This window comes from Agelaius phoeniceus, chromosome 29, assembly GCF_051311805.1.
Source record: "Agelaius phoeniceus isolate bAgePho1 chromosome 29, bAgePho1.hap1, whole genome shotgun sequence".
Taxonomy (NCBI): Eukaryota; Metazoa; Chordata; class Aves; order Passeriformes; family Icteridae; genus Agelaius; species Agelaius phoeniceus.
The window spans coordinates 2,726,813-2,743,372 of record NC_135293.1 but is presented as its reverse complement, the minus strand read 5'-3'; the positions used below and the strand labels follow the sequence as shown (position 1 = coordinate 2,743,372).

The 16,560-nt window shown below is 58.0% G+C and overlaps 2 protein-coding genes across 6 annotated transcripts; one reads left to right on the top strand and one right to left on the bottom strand.

Annotated features, from left to right (window-relative positions):
* The first annotated feature begins 23 nt into the window (after nucleotides 1-23).
* Nucleotides 24-5,657, top strand: FGF22 (fibroblast growth factor 22). 4 transcript variants are annotated; one of them, XM_054650393.2, is made up of 3 exons: nucleotides 24-802; nucleotides 3,317-3,416; nucleotides 3,643-5,657. In XM_054650393.2, exons 1-3 carry the CDS (start codon nucleotides 520-522, stop codon nucleotides 3,866-3,868), a joined length of 609 nt encoding a protein of 202 aa, XP_054506368.2. In that variant the 5' UTR covers nucleotides 24-519; the 3' UTR covers nucleotides 3,869-5,657. The 4 variants fall into 4 exon arrangements, with proteins under 4 accessions (XP_054506368.2, XP_077047473.1, XP_077047475.1 ...); XM_077191360.1 differs by having other exon boundaries at nucleotides 26-802; nucleotides 3,317-3,420; nucleotides 3,646-3,837; XM_077191359.1 differs by having other exon boundaries at nucleotides 30-802; nucleotides 3,317-3,420; nucleotides 3,643-3,837.
* On the bottom strand, nucleotides 3,709-14,341 carry RNF126 (ring finger protein 126). 2 transcript variants are annotated; one of them, XM_054650032.2, is made up of 9 exons: nucleotides 14,188-14,341; nucleotides 11,544-11,602; nucleotides 10,237-10,300; nucleotides 9,205-9,449; nucleotides 8,309-8,377; nucleotides 8,156-8,225; nucleotides 7,763-7,856; nucleotides 7,229-7,344; nucleotides 3,709-3,862 (listed from the first exon to the last, which is right to left on the bottom strand). In XM_054650032.2, exons 1-9 carry the CDS (start codon nucleotides 14,260-14,262, stop codon nucleotides 3,830-3,832), a joined length of 825 nt encoding a protein of 274 aa, XP_054506007.1. In that variant the 5' UTR covers nucleotides 14,263-14,341; the 3' UTR covers nucleotides 3,709-3,829. The 2 variants fall into 2 exon arrangements, with proteins under 2 accessions (XP_054506007.1, XP_054506006.1); XM_054650031.2 differs by lacking the exon at nucleotides 3,709-3,862 and adding an exon at nucleotides 5,771-7,020.
* Between the last annotated feature and the right edge of the window lie 2,219 nt (nucleotides 14,342-16,560).

Genomic DNA, 16,560 nt, shown 5'->3' with positions numbered 1-16,560 from the left:
GCCGGACTACAGCTCCCATGGTGCAGCGCGGCCGCGCTCTGCGCCCCCTGGCGGCCGCGGCGGCCCCGACGGGGTGGGCCGGGACGAGCGCGGAGCCCGGGACACGGCGGAGGCTCCGGGAGGTGGCGGAGCCCGGGGAAAACGGTGGAGCCCGGCTGACCCGCGCCTCCCGGCCCGAGCTCGGCGCGTCTCAGGTCGGGCTAGAGATGGACGCCACCCTCCGCAGGTTCTGAGCCACAGCAGCCTCGCGCCCTCCGCCTCTCCCCGCGCTCTGTGCCCGCGGCGCTCGTCCCGTGCCCGCCCATCGCGGCTGACGGCGGATACCGGACTGTGCCGTCCCCGCGGTGGTGGGCGACTGACCGCGCGCAGTGACCCGGGACAGCCGTCGGGGCGCCGATTTATGAATGGGAGGCACCGCCCCGGTCCCCGCCCCGCCCCGAGCCGCCACAGCCCCGCCCCGAGCCGCCCATCCCGGCCGCTCGCGCCGTCGGGGCCGGTCGCCTGTCGCCCGCCGTGGCCATGGCCCATGGCCCGTCGCCCGCCTGTCGCCCGCCGCCCGCCGCCATGAGGCGCGGGGGCCCCGCCGCCATCGCCGCCTGCCTGGCCGGGGCACTGGCCGTGCTGGCGGGGCCGGGGCCGGGGCCGGGCAGTGCCACCGGGACCGGCCGGCGGCCCCCCCGCAGCTACGGGCACCTGGAGGGCGACGTGCGCTGGCGGCGGCTCTTCTCCGCCACCCGCTTCTTCCTGCGCATCGACGGCGGCGGCGGCGTGGAGGGAACGCGCTGGAGGGAGCGGCCGGGCAGTGAGTGGGGACGGGACCGGGACGGGGACGGGACGGGGACGGGGTAAAGCCGGGATCTGGGGCCGCCCCCCGCCCACGGCGGGCGAGAGCGCGATCGCGCCGGTGCCGGGGCTGGGGCGGAGGCGCCTCGGGTCGGCGACGGGACCCTCCATGCCCTGCCCAGGGAGAGCCCCTGACTCTTCCCTCTGGGGAAATCTCAGCCAAAGTGCCCGGTCCTCCGGGGACGCGAGATCGGCGGGTCCCCGCTGTCCCCCGGCGTTCCGGGAGCGCCCCGGCACCGGCTGCCCCCTTCACTGCACCGTGGGAGCCGTGAGAGGGGCGCGGACACCGGCGGGCACTGCCCGGGCACCCGGCGTTGCTTTCTCAGCGGCTGGGGGGTCCTAGGGCGTCTCTCGGGGGTCCTTTGTCCCATCTCGTCCGGCCAGTTCACGATTCCCCCTGCCCTGCATTCCCCAGTGATCGGGAGGATCTGATCGTTCCCCCACCAACACACTGGAGGGGAAGAAGGCTGAGGAGGAGGAAGGGGGATGTAGGAAGCTTTGCGGTGATGCTGGTCCCAGAATGGGGCATCTGTCCGATGTGGGACAGTAGAGCATCCCCGTCGGAGGGGACCAGGGAGCAGCAGAGCAGGTTGGGACTCAAATTAGCAGGCTGGGCAGAGGGACAGAGTCCCCAAGGACGTGGCAGGGCTGCAAGTGCTCAGGTATCAGCTGCCCATCGGGGTGCAGGGTCTGAGCCCCTGGGATAGGGATGGGGGCACCAGGCTGGCAGGACAACAGCTGGACAAGGAGGGGGATCTTGGGGGCCTTGGAAAAGATGCCCTGACAGGGTGCTGGGGTTTGGGCAGGAGGGCTGCAGCACCCCCAGCCCATGTCCTGCTCCAGCAGGGGCTGCCCCATCTCCCAGCCAGCACAGGACATCTCCCAGCAGCCCCAGGACACGGCAGCCAAGCCCAGCCCAGCCCAGGGAACCCTCCTGAGGTGTCGGAGGCTGTCGGGAGTCCCGACCAGGCACACTGCCAGCACAAAGCACCCCAACACGTTCCCTCCATGGTGTGGCCATGGGAGCTGGCAGGCAGAGCAGCTCCAGGCTGTACACGAGGCTCACTCTGCTTATCTGTGTGCGCCTGGGCTGGGCGCGGGCTCTGCTCCACAGCCCTCGCAGAAGCTGCTGGACCAGCCCCACTGGCAGCTCTAGGGTGGCAGGGGATCTTCCAGGGACTCCCCCACTTCAAGCCCTGCATCTGTCCCAGCCTCCTAGAGACCCCTCTGGGGCTGAGTGAGAAACTGGGAGCACTGGGAGCTGGCTCTGGCCAGGTACTGGGCAGGCACCTGCACACAAAGGGCGGCAGAGCCGGCCGGAGCGCTGGGAACAGAAGGGGGTTATTTTTAGAAAAGCACAAGTCCTTATAAATAGCAGCAGCTTCAGACAGCGATCAAGTGGGATGGATTCACAGGCATTCGCTCAGTCAGTGCCCTGTCAATGGCTTCCCGTGGCAGCAGCACTGAAAACCCCGGGGGAGCTCAAACGCTGCCCCGGTGCTGTATCCACCCTGTCCTCCTGCAGGCAGGTGATGCCCAGGCAATGCCAGCAACACCGGGAGATTGATGAAAGCCCTTTCCCAGGGGCTGCAGCCCCCACGCTGTGTGTCCTCCCACCCTGTCCAGCCCCTGCCGTGGTGCCCAGTGGCCGATCCTGCTGTGGCTCCAGCCTTTCCTGCTGCCCTGCCCACATCGCTGGACATTCCTTCTCCCCTTCCCACTGTGCCTGGCGGGCAGCGGCGCTCGGGGCCGGCCGGCGTGAGGCAGTGCAGGAATCCAGAGGCCCCGATGATGCTCTGGGTGTTTCCCCGTGCCAGAGCCGCTGGTCTGACCGCATGCCTTTCCCATTAGCGGCCGAGCCGGAGCTCGGCGGTCGGGGCACACACACACACACGCCAGCCCAGCTGTGGCTCCACAGCCTCCCCCCGGGCTCATCCTCATGCCCTGCAGTGCTCACGGTGCTGGGAATGGGGCTGCTTGTCCTTGTTTGTGCCACCAGGAAATCGGGCATCCATGGACAGCACTGTCTGGCTTATTCCTGCCCCACAGAGCTCTGCTGTGTGCCTTCGTCCACCATAACAGGATGTGTGTTGTCGCTGCCACCCCCATGCCCACTCGGCCCTTTCAGTGCCCTGCGGGAGGCGGGTCAGGGCCCCGGGGCACCGTGCTAGGGATGGATGAACGGGCAGAGCTGCCAGCGAGGGGAGGACACACATGAGGTTGTGCTTGGCATCACTCCCACTTCTGGGAAGTGGCTGGACCCTGGGGAGGAGAGGAGTAAAGATCAAACCTTGCTTGGATCAGAGGTTCCTCCTCCCACTCCCAGCTCGGGCTGCAGCCCTTGTTCCTCTGCTGCTCTGGATGAGGATCAGCAACTCCCTGTCTCTAGGAGGACACTGAGCGCACAGAGCCAGCAGGGGCAGGGATGTCTCCCGTCCCTCCCTGGCTCATGCCGCGCTTCCCTGTCCCGCAGGCATCGTTGAGATCCGGTCGGTTCGTGTCGGCGTCGTGGCCATCCGGGCGGTGCACACCGGATTCTACCTGGCCATGAACAAGCGGGGGAGGCTCTACGGGTCGGTAGGTCGGACGCTGCCTCCTGGGAGGGACTGCACCAGAGTCACAGGCTCAGGGCAGGCTCGGAACAGGCTCCTGCTTTCCCATGCCCTGACCTGCACCCACCAAGCCCCTCTGCCCCCAGGGGATCAGGGAGGAGCCAGGGTCCTGCCCTGCCCCACTCTTGGGGTCCGAGGGGCTGCAGCTGAGCAGAGCCACCCCTCACCCCCTTCCCTCTCCTGCCAGAAGGAGTTCAGCCCCAACTGCAAGTTCACGGAGCGCATCGAAGAGAACGGCTACAACACCTACGCGTCGCTGCGCTGGCGGCACCGCGGCCGCCCCATGTTCCTCTCGCTCAATAGCAAGGGCCGGCCACAGAGAGGGGGCAGGACAAGCCGGCAGCACCTCTCCACACACTTCCTCCCCATGCTCGTCAGCTGAACACCGTGGGCAGCTCCAGACGGTCCTGTAGGAAGAAAAAGAAAAAACCAAAAAACACAAACAAAAAAAAAAAGTTATTTTATTTATGTACATATCTATTTTTTGCTATTTATTGCTTTATTTTTAATGCACGGCAGAGGAGGGATGTGGAAGGTAGATGCTCCAGACTCAGCTGTGTGGGGCTGTGGTTCTTCCACTGTTCCCAAATTTGCCCTAAACCAGGACAGCCTGGCACAGAGCTGGTGTGGTGCAGCTGGGGAACACGACTGGAGCAGGGGCCAGGATCTGCTAATGGCATCTCTGCAGGGCTGGGATGTAGCAGCAGGTTGTCTGTGTCCGAGCTTCCGTGGCAATTAAAGCTGTGTTGTGGTATGGAACAGGAGCAGGTCTTGGAGCTTTGATGGTGAACTTGGCTTGGAATGGGAGGGATTGGCTCCTGTGTGGTTGTGGCTGCAGCCACCAGTGTCACTGCTGCCCCTGGCAGGGAGCCCAGCTGGTCCTTTGCCACATGCAGCTTTTCACTGACCCCCACCCACCCTGCAGCAAAACAGTCACGGTGGTTCAGTGGCACAAAGGAAGGAGCAGGAGCCAGCCCAGATCCTCAGGCAGACACAGCTCCAGGGCTGTCCCTGGCCACAGCCAGTGCCAGTCAGTCCTGCAGCCCAGCTCTGCATCCTCATCCCCAACAAAAGCACAGCTGGGACAGTGGTGAGGAGCAGCCCCTCAGCTGGAGGGCAGCATGGCCAGGAATAGCACCTGCACCTCAGCGTGCTGGCCAGGGCACATCCCTGGCAACACCTCACAGCTGCTGTGGCCAGGCCCAGCATCCCGGTCACTGTCACGTCAGACAGAGCAATGGCCCCAGCAAAAACCACCAAACTCGTTCCATTTCTGACCCAACCAGCTCCAAATGAGTCTGAGAGGGAACAGCCACTGTATTAACCATGTGCTGACTGTGGTGAGCCCCTGCCAGGTGGGCAGCACCTGCCATGCACCCACCCAGGACTTGAAACCTCCCTGAGTGCTGCTCACACATGAGAAATCATCCCCAAGCACCTGGGGGAGCCAGGACCCCCTGTCACAGCTGAAATAGTGGGAGAGGGAAGATTTTTCCAGGTCTCTTGTTTTGGTGACTAAACAGCAAAGCCTTTCCTCGGTGTCGGGTCAGCCGATGGACACGTTCAGGTTCAGCTGGGACCTTCTTGCTGCCACCCACCTCAGCAGCCCAGGCTTCTGGCTTAACCCCTGGCAGAGGATGAGCCATTAACCCCGACACACCAGTCCTGAGATAAACCCTCCTGGCAGATGAAAGGCGCCGCCACACTGCCCGGCCAAGCCGAGGAAGAAAAACAGTCCTGGCAAGTCGCTCCCTGCCAGCCCCCGGCCCTGGCACACAGCTGGGGACACTTTCTCCAACAAACCAACTTCTTGTGTTCTGAAATGGCTCAAGAAATACCAAACCATCCTTCCCCCTCCTAAATGAGGTTCATCTCTTCTCAGGAAGCTCATGGAAGGGGGCCAGGTGCTGGGGTGATGCTGCTTTAGAAGAGACACCCAAGCTCTGCTTGAGCCAGCACCTTCCCCAGCAGCCCCCAAAGCCGAGGGAGAGGCAGGGAACCCCCCAAACTGTCAAACCCTCCACCCACTTCTCCCATGGGGCCAGGTTCTCCCTGGTCTGCTCTGGTCTCTGCCACAGAGCAGTCCCAAATGTGGTACCATCACAGACCCCCAGCCCTCTAGGAAACCTCCTGACCACCTCAAGTCCCTGTGAGGGGAAGGGGCTCCCAGTGATGATGGTGAGAGCTTCTCCTCTCATGCCTCAGGACCCAGGAAGCAGGGACATGGCAGGGAGTCACTGCCCTCTCTGGTGACATTCTTGTCATTCTCCGAGCTTCAGCTCTGTCACAGAAACTGAGTCACAAACATACCTGGATATTTTTCTCTCTCTCCTTGTTTTAATCAGCTCTATTTTAAGTAGCTTTGCAATACATTTTTTTTTTTCCTCTCCAAAATGTTGTTTTCCTGGTAATTACTCGGTCACAATGAGATTTGCTGGTCCTCATTCTGCTGCACACACCCAGTCCTGTGTCGGCTCAGCAGAACAGCCTGCCCTGGCTGCGAGGGGGGCAGGACTGTAAGGGGGAAAAAGGTGTAAAAAATAGAAAACACCAGGCGAGGATGATTCCAGCTGCGATCCTTGGCTACCTGTGCAGTGATCCACAGGCTGGCAGTGGCTCCCACCGGAACTCCCAGCATGCAGGAGGGCTCAGAGAGGCCCAGCCTGCCTGGGGAAGGCAGGACAGCTTGGTGGCCTCAGAGCTTACCCTGTAGCTTTCCTCAAATCATGCATAATGGCTCGCAGAGCTGAAATGTCCATTTATTGACAACAGTAATAATTTAAGATTATAAAAACCCCTCTCAGTGTTGAGTATCAGCGGGCGAGGTTATAAAGAGAAATAAAAGGGACTCGAGATGGGACAGGGAAGGATCCCGGGGTCTACTTGAGAGTTCCTGTTTCAGTGACAGCTATTGGTCCTCCCCAGATGGTGATCCTGGGGGGGGGAGGCAGCATCCTTATACTTCCATTTTAGACGTCAATCTCCAAAGCAGAAAAGATAGTATCCAAGGGGAAGGAGGAGCAAAAGAAATAAAAAGAAAGGGATCTCAAATTCAAACCCATACAAACAACATTTCCATTCGGGATTCAACCACTCGCTCAGCACCTCGGGGTTCCCAGCCGGGGAGCGCAGCAGCCTCGCACTGCAATGGGTAAAGTCCACGCAAAGAGGATGTTTTTATTGACAGACAGAGCTCTTTCCCCCCTTTTTTCATCACAGAACTTGAGGCTTCTCATCTCTGAAGGACCCAGAGGCTCCGTGTCTTCAGAAATCAAAAGGAAATTCTGGGGGCACTGCTCCTGCCTCGTCCCCTCCCCTCGCTCTGCTCTGGAAGCCCCTTTGGCTGCTGGCGGTGCCCAGGGAGGGAAGGGGAACAGTGGAAGGGCCCCGGGGACAGAGGGTGCGTTAAGATTCATGAGTTGTTCGATGAGTTTTCATTACTTGGTGAGCTGGAGGAAGAGGAGGAGGAGGAGGATGACGAGAAGTTCATCCCTGTGAGTCCTGGGGGGTTTGTGGCAGTGTTTTGTCCACTTAAACTTTTCCGGCAGACGGGACACGTGTCATGCTTTGGGGAGCAGACAAAAAAACAAAACAAGAAATAGGGGAAATGGGATTAGAAACACACCAGGGGAGCAGCACTCGAGGAATGGGCTGGGATGACACTCCATCCTCTGACCACAGGTGCTCAGGCCTCATCGTGGAGGTAGGAAAATATTTACAGAGGGGAGCAGGAGCAGACAAAGCCCCCAATGCTGCAGGCCCCAGGCACTCACCTGCTCCAGCCACGGGACGATGCAGCCGTCGTGGAACAGGTGATTGCACGGTAACTGCCGCACATTCTCCCCGACTGTGTAGTCTTCCTTACACACAGGGCACTCCAACCCAGAATCTGCATGGCACAGGGAAAGCCAAGCCCAGCTGAGCAAAGGAGGAGAGAATGATGCACAAAGCCCCCGACTCAGGACTCATCATCCCTCTCCCCTTCCCTACCACGGCTCCATTCCTGTCAGGAGGAAAGCTTGGTGCTCTACAGTCCCCACACCATCACCCCCCATCTCCCCTGCCCAGGGTATGCCTCATCCTTCCCTTCTGCTTTTCCATCTCTATCCACACTGAACTTCTCACAACCTCCCCAGGGCAAATCTGTCCAGCCTACACTGCTCTTTTTTTTTGTGTGAGTGTAACAGAGCCCCTTCAGCTCTCTGCCCACTTTGAAATGTTTTTAAGGTACAAACAGACAAAATTCAAGTCCCAAGAAAACATTACAGAGAGCTTCCAGTGCACAACTCCATGGAGCAGCCACGTACCTACGTGCTCCTGTGTGATCTGTATGGTGGGGAGGGCTTGGATCTTCTCTTTGTCTGCTGGTGGCGGTCCAGTGTTTTCAAATTGATTCAGTAACTGGAAAAACAACCAGCCAGGCAGGCAGAACAGAGAGGTGAGCTCAGCAGCACACAGAATCCACTCGTTTCCTGAGCCAGGGCACCTGGATTTAGATGCACTTACACAAACACTGTCTGGTGTTCTTTTCTGTTTCCCCTCACAGCAAGTACAACAATTTTACAACACCTGGCAATGACCACTGTGGATCCTTTCTCATTTCAGTCCCCCAGCCCCTCATTCCCTGCACCCCTAGAGGTGCTGCCTCTCCTGCAGCACTGCACAGGAGGATGGAGACTGCAGGGAATCCCAGTTTGTACCTGTGTGATAATCGCATCCAGGCCGTTGGCACCCCAGGCATAGTCCATCGGATTTGAGTGCAGGACTCCCCTGAGGAGCAAGGACAGCAAGTGAGTTCATCCTGGAGCACCAAGAAGACACTGTCACAGAGAGCAGCACATCCTCCAACTCACCAAGGGCCCAGGCCTAGGTTTGGAATTGTGGTCGGTGCAATAATTCCATTGACCAGCTGCTGGATAATTCTGAAAGACAAGAAAATCAGGATTGTGTAAGAATTAAACTTTGCTGGCTCCCAGCCCAGCACCCCATCATGGAGGGAGAGGCTCAGTAAGCTGAATACTGTCACATTGTTGGGGGCAATTAAAAATACCCTACAGCAATTGCAATAGCAGCTTAGGGAGTGATCAGCCACTGATAAAGTTTCAATATTTGATTCAGAAGGGGACAATTCCTGCCATGATGATGAGTGGCTCCCAAGATGCACTTCCACAAACACTGTCTGGTGTTCTCTTCTGTTTCCCCTCATGGCAAGTACATTTCTGCAACACCTGGCAATGACCAGGGAATATTCTCCCACTAGAGGCCAACTCCTAAGCACAGTCTATGTCACCACCCAGCTAAAAAAACCCCAACAGGCTCAGGTGGGACACAGATGGCAATTAAAAATACCCTTCAGCAATTGCAATGGCAGCTTAGGGAGTGATCAGCCACTGATAAAGGTTCAATATTTGATTCATAAGGGGACAATTCCTGCCATGATGATGAGTGGCTCCCAAGAGGCACTTACACACACTCTGGTGTTCTCTTCAAGTACAACAATTTTACAACACCTGACAATGACCAGGGAATATTCTCCCACTATAGGACAAACTCCTAAGCACAGCCCATGTCACCACTCAGCTAAAACACCCCAAACAGACCCCAAAAGCAGGAGCTGCCAACACGCTCAGGCGGCACACAGGTGTCACCCACAGCAGCGCTGGAGATCTTCGGGCTGCCGCTCCAATAACCCAGAAGGAAAAGTGAGGAACAACAAGGTTCCCCCCTGAGGTGCCAGAGTGGTTCTCACCCTTCCAGCGTGGGGACTCCCTCGTGCCTGCCCGAGGCTCGGCGCGTGGCCAGGCGGGCGCGGGGCTGCCGGGCGCCGTAGCGGTGCCGGGACTGGTGCTCGCGCTCCCGCCGGTTCTCCGAGTCCCGGTTGTCCTCTGCCTGCTGCACGTTGGACCCGAAGGGAAACTCAAAGCTGTCGTCAAAGAAGCCGAAAGCAAACTGGCCATAGCCCGGGGGCAAGGTGAACAAGTGCTGATCCACGTTCTGGAATGCAGAGAACAGACTGTGACAAGAGGAACGACGGTAAAATTCAGAATGGGACAAAGATGCTGCTGGCCTGCCTCAACCTCAGCCCCTGCAGTCTGCCACACTTGACCCAAACACCCATAACTTGTTTGCTCTCACTCTGACATTGCTCCAAGTGCACTTGATGGCCAGATCTAATTGGAACGTGATATACCTGCAGCAGCAGTTTGAAAGGCTGTACGAATAAATGCATGTGTGTTAATATTTTCTCTGATATGAGTGATTGGAGTAAATAGTTTGTAGTGAAAGGGGAAGGTCAGTTCCAAATCACAGCCCCTAAAAGTCCTGGGATGCTTGGATCAAAGTTCCAAGCATTGCTGGTGTCCCAGCAGCTGCCCACAGCCTGGGGTGACACTGGGACCTGCACCCTCAGGGGCAGCTCAGTGAGGAACAGACACTGGAACTGCACACAAAGGCAGAAATAATCACAGTTCCCTGCTTTCTCTTTGGTGTGTCACTGCTGCTTCTGAGCTGAGGCTACTGCATAGCAACACACCCAAATCCTGTTCTCCAAATCCTGCTGAGCCCCCTCACGATGGGAATCAGCTGTGAGTGATGGTCCTATGTAACACACACAGCAAAAATATGGGATGTGGAGATTTCAGGAGCAGCATGTGGAGGATATGAATTCCTCCTTTCCAAGTTCTGTCATGAACTGGGAAACGTTTAAACAATGCACTATTGGAGAAATACTCAATCCAACAGCAAAGCAGAAGGTGGTGGAAGAGAGAAAGGACCTTCTCACCTCAAAAGGATGCCTGCTCTGATCAGTGGCTGACGTGGAGGAGCTGGTCTCATTGTCAGCGTTCCTGTGGAGAATGAAGAGCACTGGTAATCTTCTCACAGCAGCTTCCAAGGCTTTTCTGCCCCCCCCTCCCATCCCAAGGCAGAGGCAGCTCAACAGAACCTGGTCCTGCCTCAGCTGCTGATTTTCTGATTGCCTGGATCAATTTTCCCTCCCCGAACCTTTCATTTTCCCACATCCTCACCCATTTCTCTCTACTCTATTAGATCCCACAGGCTGCACAGAAGTGCCTGAACCATGATGTCAAGCCAGGATTTGCCCCACAATCCATCTCAAACACAGCAGCTAATCCTCCAGAGCACCAGGAAGACTTAAGGCACAAACGCTGATCTCTGTGACCCCAAGACACAGAAGTCTAATCTTGAATCAAAGAAACTTCTCTACTGCAGAAGCACACAACCAAACAGCTCAGGATATTGGGAAAACTCTAGTTCTTGTCAGACTTCTGCTTTCAGAGCTGCAGGAGCATTTCCTGCTCAGAACCAAGCTTTGCATTCATGGTACTGAAACCACTGAGATTCAGCAACTCTATGACTCTCCCAAGGTCACAGGGAATCATCAAAACAGTCAGGATCAGCCAGCATGGATTTTCTGGCTGCAGGGCTGGTGATCAAACCAAACATCACCTGCTCAGTGCAGAAGCCCCAGGCCATGCACCACAATCAGCAGGCAGCACCACCCATTGCCCCTGGCCCCTGCACTGCCAGTCACAGCTGGGGCCTCACAAACACAGCTGGAACATTTTAAGACATTCCTGCTGCTTCTGCCACCAGTGGCAGCAGAGCAACACAGAAACACAGACCTCACTGCTCCAGGGCAGAGTCCAAAGTCTCAGCCACAACGTTTTGCTGTTCATTCCCAACACAGTCACTGCTTACATGAGGTGTCCGTGCACTCACCATGCCCAGATCCCTCTCTCTGGGGTTATCTCTGCCCTGATCAGGTCAGAGCCACCACACAGCACGGGGAAAACCTCCCTAACACTTCTTTATGTTTGTTTGAAATGAAACCATTCCTGCCCCACCCCTCAGCAGAGACATTGTGGACGCTCAGCATTGCTCTGATTGGCCTGTGGGTGCAAACTCTGCCAACAAAGCACTGTGTTCCAAAAGTGAGGAAAAATGAGCTAAAGCTGGGGCAGAAGCAATAGAAACAGTGCATTTTATAGCAAACATTGCCTTTGAACTAGGAAGAGAGCAAAGCAACCTGGGCTCAGTGGAGCACCAGCCCCTGGGGCAGCACATTACCTCGGCTCCTCAGGAAGCTCTTCAATAAAACCAGACTCACACCGTGGGCAGATGTAGTCCTGCAGGAGAAGACACACTGGGTGAGAGGAGGAGGTGGCACCTCAGAGCTGCAGGCTGTGACAGGGCGGGAGGGTCCTGCAGTCTGCCATCCCCAGCACATGCAACAGTCCCAGAGCCAGAGAGACCCCAAACCCCAACATTTGCCTTCCAGAGCTCAGCCTAAGCCTGGGGGAGCTCAGCTTAAGAATGATGAGGGTGATGCTGGTTAATCCCCACTACAGACACAGCTGATGCAGTTCCAGTGAAGTGAAAGTGAAACCCCCAAGGCTCCCTGCACAACAAACCCACGAACTTTGGCCCAGCTGTGTGTTCTGGGGAGCAGGACACAATGTGGGAATGGCAGCAGGGACTTGGTGAGGTTGTGGTGCTCAGGGAGGCTGAATGGTCCCTGTCACTAACACAGCCTGAGGTTCACAGCCCACAGGGACACTCTGGGTTGTTGTGCAGCCAGGAGCTCACAGTCCCACACCCAGAGCTCACTGCAGAGACCTGTCACACCCCTGAGTGTGTCAGGACAGACAGGCTGAGTGCAGCCCCTGTGACAGCCACCTCCTCACAATTCCTGGGCTTAGTGAGGAGGAATTTATTCTCTCCAACCATCCCAGAACACTGGAGACCCTGAAAGGGAACTGTTTCACTTCCCAGTGCTCAAGAAACAGCACAGAGCCAGGGGAATCCCATCCCCTGCTCCATGGCAGGCACACATCACCCCAAATCCCTGTGCTGGCAGAGCCAGGCTCAGCACAGAAGGCATTTAAGAGCTTCTAAAAATAATGTTTGCCACTTCCTTTTGCTGCTCTGTTGGAACTGGCACAGCCCTGAGCCAGACTGAGGGATTCCCCCAAGGAGCTGAGGCTCCTGATAAGGCTCTTGGGGTCGCTCCTCTGGCCCCTACAGCCAACCCTGATAAGGCCCTAGGGAATGAGCAGAGCTTGGAGCCCCTGCATGTGCCCTGTCTGCCCAGGGAGATACAGGAGCAGACTGGGAGAGGTGGCTGCTCCCTCTCCCACACAGGACTGCTGCTGTGGAACAACAACCATCTCTGCACCACTGACAGGGTCAGGGTCCCGAGCTCAGGGGACTGCAGCCCATGAAATCCCCTGCTCATGAAACCCCCTGACCATTAAAACCCTCTTTGTGTTGCTTCCCACCAGCACAAACTGGTGGGGACACACGTGGCACAGGGGTGAGTGACCATGGCCTGAGCACCCTGCCCCAGGGAGCTTCTGTGTGTGTTGTGTGTGTGTGTGTCTCTGTGTGCTCACAGGCAGCTCCCAGCACAGGGATCAGCACATTCCTCTGCAGCTGGAACAGCACAAATGTCAAAGTTTGTTGTTTCTCGGGCTGTTTGAGTCCCTCCTTTGGCAGCGCTGGTTACTGCGCCTGCAGATGGTGAGAGAATCCTGAGGGAAACCTGGATCCCCAAAACAAGCTCATGAACTCACAGATCTGAGCCCCCAAACCCAGCTGGCACAGGCCAGGCGTGCCCAGCCAAGTGCACACAACCAGGTGTGAGCAGAGCCCAGCACGGGCTGTTTGAACAGAAATAAAGAACAGATTTCCTGGGTTCCCTCCTGACTCCACAGCCCAGTGAGTTTGCCCTCACTCTTACACACAAGCTGGGAGCTCCAGCATGGCCCACCCTGGCCCGAAGGAGAGGGCAAAAGGACAAATCACACGTCACAAAGCAGGCAGCCCCGGCAGGGACAGCTCTGCTTGTCCTCACAGGCTTTTCAAGTTCAGTGCCAGCAAACAGCAATGACTTTTGGGACAAGGTGCTGTGAAAAGTGTCAGGATAAAGAGACCAGCAGCACTCTCCAAATCACACTGAACACCTCAGGAAGCCAAGCAGGGGAACAACTGATCCACCAGACCCTGCCTAACAGCCCACACTCCTTTTCCACCCACACCAGGACAAGCTCCACGCTCACACACCGGATTTTGGTGTGTGATTAAAGCACCTGCCCAGGTGCCTACACAGCACTTCTACCCACGTATTGCCGTGCACCTCCCTGCGCTCCAGCCGCCCCCACGGTGGGGCTTTTATCGTGTTCATTAAACCTCCTGAAAGAGCACCGAGAAACCCCCAAACCCCGAGAAACCCCCACACCCCGCGCTGCTTCACGGGCACCGGCTGGGATCAGGCTCCTCGGGCCGGGGGTGTCACAGCCGGGCTCGGGGGCTGCTGCCTGATGGGCTCCCGGCCCAGCCCGGCTCCCCGTGGGGCGGCCGGAGCGCTCGAACCGCCGCGGCCCCCCCAATCCGGGCGGACCGGGCCCGAGGGCCCCTCCCGCCGCGCCGCCCCCGGCCGGCCGCTGCCCCTCGGCCCGGCTGGCCCGTTCCCACCGCAGGCCCTCTCCCCTCACCGCCGCCGCCCCGTTCCCTCGCTACCGAGCCCCTCTCAACGCCCCCGAGCCCCGGTGCCACGGGCGGAGCCCCTCAGGGCAGCCCCCGCCTCCCCGGCCACTCAGGCCCCCTGGGCCCCTCAGGCCTCGCCCCCACGTGCCCGCCCCCTCGGAGCCCCCACCCGGCCCTGCCCGCGCTCCCGGCCCTCCCCGGCGGCCCTCCCCGGTGCCCCGCTCACGGGCAGGCGCGGGGCGATCTCGGCCGAGCAGCAGTGGCAGAAGAACCGGCCCGGCTGCGGCGACGCCTCCGCCATCTTCCCTACCCGCCGGCCCCGCCCCCCGCGCGCGCCGCGGCGCCAACGGCGGCCGAGGGGGGACAGGGGACAGCGCGTGGCGGAAACGCGGAGGGGGAAAAAACCGCGGAGGGGGCGTGGCTAATACGGGGGCGGGGATCTGACATATTCAATGAATACGCGTGGTTTGCCCAAATAAGGGGGTGGGCGTGGCCAAGGAAGCGGTGGGATGGATCCCCAATTCCGGGAACCCCTCATCATTCCGGGAACCCCCCCCCAATCCTTCCTGCACCCCCCAAGTCCTTCCCGTACCCCCTCCTCCCCCAGGCTCCTGATCCCTCTCTCGGATCCGACCCCCGAGCTTTAAAATATCCATTTAATTTTTAAAAGAAAAGGAAATAATGAGCTGGGGAGAGGTTGAGTCTCCCAAAAAGAGGAAAAAAGGGAGTGAAAAATCCCGTTGAAAATCCTGGGAGCTGCTTCAAGACGCAATAGCCCCAAAGGAACTGGAATGTTCCCCAATAGTCCCAAAGGAACTGGAATGTTCTATGTTGGCCGAGCACTCTCGGGCTGGGTATTTCTCCCAGACCTTTCCCCTGGGATGCTGGGGAGGTTTTTGAGGTTGAGAGCTGGAATCTCGATTTTTGGGACATGAGAATCCCACCTGTGGCTCAATTCAAGGCCAGCCTTTTGCCCAGGCTGCAGCTTTTGAAAGAGCAGAGGGTCTGCCTGGCCCTCCCTGGGGTCCCAAACCTCAGGGACCATTGTGTGGCACTGCCGAGCCAGGGTTTGGGGGTGATTTTGGGGTATCCATGTTATATCGCTGATTTTTGGGGTGATTTTTGGGAGATTTGGGGTATCCGCGTGATATTGGTGATTTTGGGGGTGATTTTGGGGTATCCATGTGATATCGGTGATTTTTGGGGATATTTTGGGGTATCCACGTGATATCGGTGATTTTGGGGGAGATTTTGGGGTATCCACGTGATATCCGTGATTTTTGGGGAGATTTTGGGGTATCCTTGTGATACGGGTGATTTTGGGAGATATTTTGGGGTATCCACGTGATACGGGTGATTTTGGGGGATATTTTGGGGTATCCACGTGATACGGGTGATTTTTGGGGTGATTTGGGGGTATCCACGTGATATCAGTGATTTTTGGGGTTATTTTTGGGGTGATTTTGGGGAGATTTTGGGGTATCCACGCAGTGCGGCTATGAGATTTTGGGGAGCGGGAGATGGCGAGGCTGCGGGGCGGGACTGGAATGACAGAACCGTGGGATTTGAAGGGTTCTGCCCAGTGGGGCTGTGAGGTTTTGGGGATTTCAAGCCAGCCACGCTCCCAGCAGGTGGCACCTTCAGCCCAGGATTTGCCGCTCCAGCTTTGCCGGGTGATGGAGCAGCCGGGGAGGGATTTGTGGAGCAGCTCAGGAGCCCTGGAAAGCTCGGCAGAGCTGGGGACAGGGGCTGGACATTGGTGACACAAAGCTCTGGAGGGCTGGGAGGGCTCGGTGGTGGTGCGAGGATTGGGGCAGATCGGCAGAGTTCAGCGGCTGAGCGATGATGGCATTTATTTATTTACGGGTGATGAGGTTTATTTATTTACAGGTAATGAGGAAACTGCCGCTCCTGTAATTCAGGAGGTGGGTCCAGACGGGAGCCAGACAGAGCCCGGAGCCTCCGGATGGGGCATTTCCCACCCCAAGGGAAGCTCCTTCCCTCCCTGCAGCTCTCCAGCGCCCGGTTTCACCGTCGGAGGACAAGTTAGCACTTGATCAAATGGTGTGGGATGGCGCTGGGGGGAAGGATCCGGCTGCACTGACTTTGTCCCTCTGGAATTCCCTGACGCAGGAGCTGTGGAAGCTGAGTTGGGATGCAAATGGCAGAGGATGTGGATGCGCAGGGAGATAAGGGCAGCAGGGCGGGCACACAGCAGTGGGGAGAGCCCCCCAAAAGCCCCTCACTCATCTCCTGGGGTCTGCATCCATGTCAGGACTGCAGATCCTGCCCATTCCTCATTGCTGGTGCTGATCGTGGAGAGGGGATCACCCTTCTTTGGGGACTGAGGGTCCCCCAAAAGCCCCTCACTCATCTCTTGGGGTTTGCCCCCATGTCAGGACTACAAACTGTGCCCATCCTTCATTGCTGGTGCTGCTCATGGAGAGGGGATCACCCTTCTCTGGTAGCTGAGGGTCCCCCAAAAACCCCTCACTCATCTCTTGGGGTCTGCATCCATGTCAGGACTGCAATCCCTGCCCATCCTCATTGCTGGTGCTGCTCATGGAGAGGGAATTGCCATTTTCTGGCAGCTGAGGGT